Raw genomic sequence first — 10,000 nt, 5'->3', positions numbered from 1 at the left:
TACATTTGAAAAAAAGACCGAAGAAGAAGAAGAAGAGGGAGTACAAGAAGCAAGCGAACAAGGTAATAAGCAGACCTGCACAATATCTTTACTAACGTCATATTAACCTATCTAGCCTACTAATAGCGTACCCATAGAAACGCTGCGTATCCATATGGAGCCGTGCGCAAATTCTACTAAAATAAGCCACTTTTTGAAGGTTGTAAAGACACGATTGGCTATGTTATGTTCGCTTCACTAGGTCAACTCGGTGTTTTCTTACATAGCTACTTCAGGAAGACATCATAGGCGTTGTAGACGTGTTTTTAAGAAAGCTACATGCTAAATGTAGCCTGCAATACGTCTTAAAGTAGAATAATGTTTGAACGCGGAGGGATATGAAAGAGTTAAAGTGTGAAGTTGACTTTTGTTTCCCTCCACTCTTCTGCACTGCTCTGACCGAGCCCCGCTGTCTGTGGCTGCGTGCCACAAAGACACACACACACACACACACACACACACACACACACACACACACACACACACACACACACACACACACACACACACACACACACACACAGGATATTGAAACTGATTTTTATTATCTGCTTTATTCAACTATTAAGCTTTAATGTTTTAAGGCCTATGTCCACAGCGATTGTTGTATGATCTATTTATCTGCCTGAATATTTTCTGTAGGGTGAGACACTGCGGGCAAAATCATTGTTTTTTTCAAGCGCTGGTCAATTTGAGATTATTGTATATTTAGCTTCCATAACATGTCTTCTTTCATACTAGTATACATAAAAAGGTCCAAAATGAAGGCTTACATTTAGCTGTTTATCTGACAAACTTCATGCTGCACACACACACACATCAGGATATTACTATGGGCTTAAACTGATTATTATTATTATTAACAGGCTTTATTCAATTGTTATGTTATTGTATCAGAGTTAAGACTCCTGTGTTTGAAAGTGGTCAAATACAGTCGAGACTTTAAGCTGTACATTTTGTTTTAAAGAGTTTCTGAATCAGAAATCAGGTGCTAACATGTGATTGATGAATAACAAACAGATAAAGGATTCAAGGAGCAACATGAAAGTAACAGCGCTTTACAACATTAATAATAATAATAATAATAATAATAATAATAATAATAATAATAATAATAATAATAATAATAATAATCAATAATAATAATAATAATGAATAATAATAATAATAATAATAATAATAATAATAATAATAATAATAATAATAATAATAATCAAGAATAATAATAATGATAATAATAATACATTTTATTTATATAGCGCTCTTCTCTCACTCCGAGCGCTTTACAAAAACAAAACAATAAACAAACAAAAATAACATGTAGAGTTGGGTTGGTGGGTGAACTAGGGGTAGGCGGAGGAGAAGAGATGGGTCTTGAGTTTGGACTGGAAGATGGTGAGGGACTCAGAGAGAGTCACGGATATGTTGGGGGAGGGTGTTACAGAGCCTGGGAGCTGCCCTGGAGAAAGCTTTGTCGCCAAGGCTGCATAGTTTTGATGCGTGGGTGGAGAGGAGACTGGCTGAGGAGGATCTGAGGGCCCGGGGGGGAGTTAGGGGGGGTTGATAGGGGGAGAGGAGGCCAGTGAGATAGATATGGGGGGGCCAAATGGTGGAGGGCTTTGTAGGTGAGGACCAGGAGTTTGTAATCGATCCGGAATGAAAATGGGGAGCCAGTGGAGCTTTTTGAGGACTGGGGTGATGTGGTTCCACGAGTTGGTGTGAGTGAGGAGACGGGCAGCGGCATTCTGGACACGTTGGAGTCTGTTGATGGAGGTGGTGCTGATGCCGGCGAGGAGTGAATTACAATAGTCGAGGCGGGAGGAGATGAAGGCATGGATGAGTCTTTCAGCAGCGTGGGGTGTGAAGGAGGGAGGATCTAATCTTTGCAATATTACGGAGGTGATAGAAGGAGGTTCACATTGTGTAGTAAAAACAATAGAATAAATGGAACAAACAGTAAAATGCAATTGTCAAAAACTATAAAACAATATCAAAAGCACAAGTTAGTGTATATATATATATATATATATATATATATATATATATATATATATATATATATATATATATATATATATATATATATATATATATATATATAAGTAATACATATTATATTATATAAAAGTGATCAAAGTTGCATGAATTATATTCTCATACCTCATATTTCCTCATCGGTTTAAGGTATTTTGTTTACGTATTTCCTGGCTTGTTCCCTGACTTTCTGGTGAAGACAAGATGGCCTCTTCAAAGTCTGAGCTGTTGTTTTAGATTTGAAAGATTTTCTAAAGCACCAAAAACGGTGAAATCTTTAATATTATTTTCATATTTGTACATCGAAACAGGCGATTGACTATTTTACAGAGTAAGTGTGGACTGCTTAGACGTGCAAGAATAGAACTGGCTTTATTTATTATACAGACAACTTTTCAATTCAATGTATATTCCTCAAGTCTCCAATTTTTTAAAATCCAAGCTACTTATCTCTGAAGCGCCTATGACCTAAGGCTTTCATTCAAGTTCGCAGGGGCCTTTTTTTTAAAATCATCTTTGTGTGTGTGTGTGTGTGTGTGTGTGTGTGTGTGTGTGTGTGTGTGTGTGTGTGTGTGTGTGTGTGTGTGTGTGTGTGTGTGTGTGTGTGTGTGTGTGTGTGTGTGTGTGTGTGTGTGTGTGTGTGTGTGTGTGTGTGTGTGTGTGTGTGTGTGTGTGTTTTTTTTTCCAGGTGCTTCCTCGCTCACTGTGTCTCCATCGAACCAGGTTTGCATTGTGACCCGCAAACCAATGTAAGTCGTGTTGAGTGACTGCGTGTGAAAGAGGTATTGAAGCTCAGTTCATATTTTTATTATTATTATTATTATTTCTAATTATCTGGAGATCATGTTGGCTGCTTAAAGGTGGAGTCAGTGATTCTGGGGGAATTTACTTTTTGTCAAAATCAGGGAATATCTCCTCATGATCCCGCTACCTGTCTGTACTGTGTGTGTGTGCCGAAAAGAAAAATCCAGTGTTATTACAAAGCCTAGGCTCTGTAAACTGGCATGTTGCTAGCGGCTATGGTGGCCTCTTTTGTTTACATACCAGTTTACAGAGCCTAGGCTGTGTATTAACAATTTCTTTCAGCGTGCACACAGTACAGACATGGTATCGGATCATGAGGAGATATTCACAGATTTTTGACAAAGTGATTTTAACAACAAGCGTTCTCCAGAATCACTGACTGCACCTTTAAAGACAGTGGGCTTTAAACGTTGGTCTGATTGGTCGTATATATAGTTAAAGAATGTATTTTTGTGCTTTCTGAAGTCCGGTAAGTTTTAGAATAACAACATAAGGGGAGAATTGAGTCCAGCTGATTTCACTTGAGCACAAAAATGCATTCTTGACTGAGCTTGCATGGAGGAGGATTGGGGATAAGATCTGTTTCTATGGTGACCTGAGGCAGTGAGGGGGTTAAGGTTTATATGTTGTACGTCTGTCTGTCTGTCTGTCTTTTCTGTCTGTCTGTCTGTCTGTCTGTCTGTCTTTTCTGTCTGTCTGTCTGTCTGTCTGTCTGTCTGTCTGGTTGTGGAGTTAAATGACTTGATGCATGATGGATTTACCTCAATGTCCTATTTATATTTCTACTCTAGTCTGGATATTGGTTATTGTTTTATCTCCCGTCTCCTCTATTCCTTTGCCTTCACAGTTCTGTTAATGATTTGATTTGATGATAGTTAGTAGTATGATGTTAGATTAAAACAATTGAAAGAAAAGTGACTGGTTAGAAAATGTGTTCATTGATTAATTGTTATGTCGTTTTTCAAGCAATTATTTCCATTATTTTTTTGCTTCTCAGTTATGAGGAGGAGGAGAAATAGACTTTCTTTGGGTTTTTGACTGAAAACAACTCACAACAGGACATTATAGGTCTTCAGCAGGGCTCTAAAAAAAACAATGTTTTGTTTAAAATTAAAATTAAACATTTTTTTCAATTATGATTTCTTATTATGATTTTTTTATTAATTCCTTCATAGGCAATCAGACATTAATCAGCAGTGTTTTACATCTTGTTTACCAAAGAACAAAAACCTCAGCCTAAAAACACAACACCGTCATGTGTTGATAAAATAAAATAAAAAAGGCAAGTCTACCTTCAATTAAATGAGAAAATAATCAGAGCAATATCAGTACATTGCACATAAACATATTGTATTCATACATTCAGACCCAAACACGCTGACAACATACGTATAACATACATGGTAAACAAAATTAAACATTTTAAAGGTGCAGTGTGTAATATGACATCATCAAGAAAGTTCTACAAAGTTCTAGAATGCAACGCTCCCTGGGTAACCCCAACCCGTTCGAATAATAACAGAAGCTACAGTGGCCTTCAAGGACAAGAACAATTCTAAATTTTAAACAATGCACCTGATGACATTCCAACTATGACACTTTCAAGATGGCGGCACTAGGCCTTGGTCCAAAATATGCAGAAATATGGACATATATGAGACCCTTTCTAAGGGGAAAAAAAATAATTAAAATTTTTTTTTGAGCTATTATGCACTAAATTAAATGTACTTATGGATATTATAATCACTTTCTACAAAATCTGCTAGGAAATAAAACCCAAAATTCTACACACTGCAGGTTTAATGATTTAGCTACTATGATCTTGAAGGCTGTTATAATACATTTATAATCCCTTCAACAGTCCAAAACCCAAAGATATATCATTTCAGATGTTATGACACATAGTAAAGCAACAGATGTAATCATATTTGAGCAGCAGGTTTTTGGCTTTTCTGCTGAAAAATGGTCAACAAATATTTTCCACCTGTACGAAAAGATATTACTTGCAGCTGTGTAATTCTTTTATTGTTAGCAACTATTAACATGAACATGTTGTGTGTCTGTGCGTGTCCCTCTGTCTGTCTGTCTGTCTGTCTGTGTGTCTGTCTGTCTGTCTGTCTGTCTGTCTGTCTGTCTGTCTGTCTGTCTGTCTGTCTGTCTGTCTGTCTGTCTGTCTGTCTGTCTGTCTGTGTTTTCTCTCAGGGACCTCCACCATCCTCATGTCCTATGGCGGAGGATTTTACGGCCGCACTGAGCGTGACCGCCAGTCGCCCTATTACGACCAGGTGCCTCAGGGCTACTCCTTACCCCGCGGAGACCCCCTCGAAATCCCCCTAAGAGACACACACCTGGCCCGTAGCGCCGACCCCTTACCACCTCCACCGCTTCCAGACCAACCCCCTGTCGGCCTCGAAATCTACCCCACCGACGGCACCTCAGACCTGGGCAACACCAACAACGACCAAGACCTAGACGACCCTTCCCTGGATATCAAACCGGTCCATAAATTCATCCCCGACTCTTGGAAGATTTTTTTCCGTGGGAGTAACCGTAGCAGTAGCAATAAGCCTTGGCCCATGTCTGACGCTGAGTCTGAGACCCAAAACAACAACAATAGTTCCAGTGGTGGGGTGCGCTGCTCCCCCCCACAGTCCCCCTCCCTCCCTGGGTCTCACCGGGACCCGTATGGGGGGTCGGCCGGGAGCTACAACTCACGCAAAGAGCTGCTGGAGCTACGGGACGGACATGAGTCGTTATCAGGGCGCTCCCACCGCACAGGTAACAGTGTCTGAGATACACAGTCTCGGGAAAAATTAAGAGACCAGTCTGGATTTTTCTTAAATCTTCATCTCTAATTTACTTAATGGAAATGCTCTTAATGACAATATTCTTATTGTGAATTTGTTAGAAATGTTGTCAGTAGTTTATATTATAAAATCAAAATGTTCATTCTACTCAAACATATGCCTATACATAGTAAAACGAGAGACACTGAATATTTGGAGTGGTCTCTTAATATTTTCCAGAGCTGTACGTATATCGTCTGCTATAATATCTTAACTGTTGATTTAACAAGTTTTGGGGAGTAGTGAACTCCATGTTATTAAACTAGTAGTTATACTCAATGTTGCAGTAGCTTGCTAGGTGTAGTCAGTGATTCTGGAGAACGCTTGTTGTTAAAATCAGTGAATATCTCCTCATGATCCACTACCTGTCAGTACTGTGTGTACGATGAGAAACGATCCAGTGTTTTTGAGCCTAGACTCTGTAAACTGGCATGTTGCCACTTTGTTTACATACCAGTTCGTGAGGAGACATTCACTGATTTTGACATTTTTAATGGAAGCAAAATATTGTCAATTATCGTTTACGGGGGAAATTCCCCCAAAATATAAAAAAAAAATGTTTATCAATATCCCATAGGCCTATCACTAGCATGAATTGACCCTATCTGAATGAAAAGTGTGAATGTCGATAGTTAGCCTGCTATCAGTGTATGAATTAGTGAGTGAATGGTAACGTGTAAATGGGAACAGCCAGGTCTCCCTTGTAAAAGAGTCTCCGGTCTCAACGGGATTTACCTGTATAAATAAAGGTTAAAGAAAAACAAAAAAAACAAACATGATTTTATGAAATTATTAAAAATAAAATGTTAATTCCTACACACAGGTCTGACCTACAGTGAGCAGGTGGAAGATTACCACCAGCGCTACGGCTTCATGAAGTCTTGGGCGGGTTTGCTAAGGATTCTGGGATGTGTGGAGCTGTTGCTAGGCGCCGCTGTGTTTGCGTGTGTGTGCGCGTACATCCACAAAGACAACGAGTGGTTCAACATGTTCGGATACTCCTCTCCAGGGGGGGCATACGGAGGAGGGCTCTATGGACAAGGCACAGGGGGCAGGTATGTCAAGTGAAGTCTGAAGTCTGTCTGTCTGTCTGTCTGTCTGTCTGTCTGTCTGTCTAACTGTCTATCTGTGTGTCTGTCTGTCTGTGTGTCTGTCTGTCTGTCTGTCTGTCTGTCTGTCTGTCTGTCTGTCTGTCTCTCTCTCACACACACACTCACTGGACAATGTTTAATATTTTAATATTTATTTATTCATTTATTTATTTATTTCTATAATATCTTATGTGCAATATTTAACTGACTTTTTCCTTTTGTCCATATCCTTGTCTGTCAATTGTATATCTTATCCCTCCCTCCCTCCGTCCCTCCGTCCCTCCCTCCCTCCATCCATCCATCCCTCCCTCCCTCCCTCCCTCCCTCCCTCCCTCCCTCCATCCATCCATCCATCCATCCATCCATCCATCCATCCATCCATCCATCCATCCATCCCTCCCTCCCTCCCTCCCTCTCTCCATCCCTCCCTCCATCCCTCCATCCATCCATCCAGCTACTACTCTGGCCCTAAGACCCCCTTCATACTGGTGGTGGCGGGCCTGGCCTGGCTGATCACGGTCATAATGCTGGTGCTGGGGATGACCATGTATTACCGCACCATTCTGCTGGACTCGACATGGTGGCCGCTCACTGAGTTTGTCTTAAACCTGGCCCTGGCAGTGCTGTACATGGCAGCGGGTCGGTCACATTTTTCATTTATTTCTTTATGATAGGGAAATGATTTTAGATAGCTACACAAACATACATTGTATCTACTCTTGAGCTATGCTTTTATGCAAGTTTTTAAGTTTTATTACTATTTATTTTATTAAAGGTGGAGTCAGCGATTCTGGAGAACTCTTGAGTGAGTTTCTCCTCACGATCCACCACCTGTCCGTACTGTGTTTGCCCTGAAAAAATCCAATGTTAATAATACACAGCCTAGGCTCTATATACGGTTATGTGGCTAGCTACGGTAGCCCCTTTGTTTATATATACTAGTAAACCACATGTTTTTTCAATGCCCACCCCACACACAGTACAGAAAGGTAGCGCATCATGAGGAGATATTCACTGATTTTGACAACAAGCGTTCTCCAGAATCACTGAAAATGTATCTCTCACAAATCTCTGGACGAATAAGACATCTGTGTGTGTCTTGATACCACTTTTTGCTTCTTTTATTCGCTTTTAAATGTTTTATAATGTGTTTTATGTATTCTAATCTTGCCCCTGTAAAGCACTTTGAGTGGCCTTGTGTCTGAATTGTGCTATAGAAATAAACTTGCCTTGCCTTGCCTAGTGGAAAGTGAGGAAGGTTGCCTTTATAAAAACCATGTTCACTTATTGTCCACCAGGCATAGTGTACGTGCGGGACACGACGCGTGGCGGCCTGTGTTCCTATCCCATCTTTAACAACGGGATCAACGGAGCGTTCTGTCGGACGGAGGCGGGGCAGACGGCCGCCATCATCTTCCTGTTCGTCACGTTGGTAGTTTATCTGATCGGAGCCATGGTCTGTCTCAAGCTGTGGAGACACGAGGCAGCCAGGAGGTACCGGGAGAAGTACGGACATGAGGTGAGATATATAGCTGTGTCCCCATAGTCTTATATTTAAAGCTACAGTGCGTAGCTTTTGCGAGGTGATGTTTTATATTGGTGTGATGTTTTTTTTTTTTTTTTTTTTTTTTTTTACAATATGTTTTTAATGTCTTTTTCCTTTTTTATTACAACACATTAAAACAAAAATATCATAATAAAATATTTAAAAAATCAAAAAAAAACACCACAAATCAAAAAAACAGTTTAGTTTGTTACATAATTAAATGTAAATGTTTTGTTTACACAGCCGCATCCCTCCGACCCTCCGAGAGCGGCCCAGTTATTGGTAAGTATCTCATTATGATGTTTAACGTTCAAATCATAATACACACTATTTATCTGAGATTATTTTTTTCGTTTGTTTTCTACTGTATCTTTTTTTAACATAGCTGTGTGTGTGTTTTTTTTGTTTGTTTGTGTATGCGTGTGTCTGTCTGTCTGTCTGTCTGTCTGTCTGTCTGTCTGTCTGTCTGTCTATCTATCTATCTATCTATCTATCTATCTATCTATCTATCTATCTATCTATCTATCTATCTATCTATCTATCTATCTATCTATCTATCTATCTATCTATCTATCTATCTATCTATCTATCTATCTATCTATCTATCTATCTATCTATCTATCTATCTGTCTGTGTCTGTCTGTCTGTCTGTGTGTATTTTATGGTCCCCCCCTCCCCCCCCCCCCCAGATCCCTCCCGTCTCCGGCCCAGTCTCGGCCCCTGTCCCTCGGGCACCAGAGCAGGTCCAGGGCTCCTCCGTGGTTCCCATTCAGAATCAGACGGTTCATAAAGCCGCTCCTCCAAAGGTTCTACAGGGAGCCATACCATCGGGACACATACCCAAACCTGTTATACTGCCAGACTACATCGCGTGAGTACTGCTCAATACAAATACAGTTATAGTTGTAACATTAAACCTGCAGTGTGTAGAATTGTGGGTTTTATTTCCTAGCAGATTTTGTAGAAAGTAATTATAATATCCATAAGTAGGGGAAGGTGGGGTGATTTGTGCATTTTGGAAGTTGCAAAACCCCTTGTTTCTAGAAAACCGTGGAAGAAATTGGAAATGTGACCACATATTTAAGAAGAGCCATCCATTTGACTCATCCTGTAAAGAAGGGAGACACAAGGAATAAGATATAAGCACATTTAAGCTCAAAAAACTGTGTTTTGCCTTTCAAAGTAAAATTTCCATGATCAAGGTTTTTTGATTATTGTGTCTGAACAATTATAGACACGTTTGAAAACATTTGACACATGTTTTAGTGCTTTGGTATGCTACACTTTGAGTCTATATAGTTAGCACAATGTCAACCCTAAATTGCTGCATCATGCCTATTATCCAAAATTCTGGGGATGGGGTGATTTGTGCGCAAGGGCCTGGGTGAGTTATAAGTAAGTAAGTAAGTAAAATGTATTTATAAAAGCACATTTATGACAGTTTGCACTGTCCAAAGTGCTGTACATAGTGCATTCAGTAGGTAAACAATGAAGGTAAAATAACAATAACCAAAATAAAAGACGTAAAGCCCATACATCCACATAAACACAGATAGTAGTGCAGAGGTAAGTAAGTAGTGCAGAGGTTAATGGGGAGGAAACACCAGGGTGTACATATGGGTTTTGAGCCTTGATTTAAA

The 10,000-nt window shown here is 39.9% G+C and overlaps 1 protein-coding gene across 4 annotated transcripts in view; it reads left to right on the top strand.

Moving 5' to 3' along the window:
• The first annotated feature begins 25 nt into the window (after positions 1-25).
• Positions 26-10,000, top strand: part of marveld2a (MARVEL domain containing 2a) — a 107,411-nt gene continuing 97,436 nt past the window's right edge. For 3 of the 4 annotated variants that reach the window (XR_013845338.1, XR_013845339.1, XM_080046928.1), the window contains exons 1-8: positions 26-62; positions 2,762-2,855; positions 5,080-5,655; positions 6,547-6,778; positions 7,269-7,453; positions 8,113-8,333; positions 8,604-8,642; positions 9,050-9,231. Coding sequence is in view for 2 of the 4 variants with exons in the window: in XM_080046928.1 (XP_079903054.1) it covers positions 5,097-5,655; positions 6,547-6,778; positions 7,269-7,453; positions 8,113-8,333; positions 8,604-8,642; positions 9,050-9,231 (1,418 nt within the window). In the remaining 2 variants the exon portion in view is untranslated. The remainder of the gene's footprint in view (positions 63-2,761; positions 2,856-5,079; positions 5,656-6,546; positions 6,779-7,268; positions 7,454-8,112; positions 8,334-8,603; positions 8,643-9,049; positions 9,232-10,000) is intronic. The other variant, XM_080046929.1, reaches the window with a different exon arrangement.

Source organism: Ammodytes marinus (genome assembly GCF_949987685.1).
Source record: "Ammodytes marinus genome assembly, chromosome: 18".
Classification (NCBI taxonomy): domain Eukaryota; kingdom Metazoa; phylum Chordata; class Actinopteri; order Uranoscopiformes; family Ammodytidae; genus Ammodytes; species Ammodytes marinus.
Note: the sequence above shows the minus strand (reverse complement) of the source record. Positions and strands in the feature narration are given on the sequence as shown.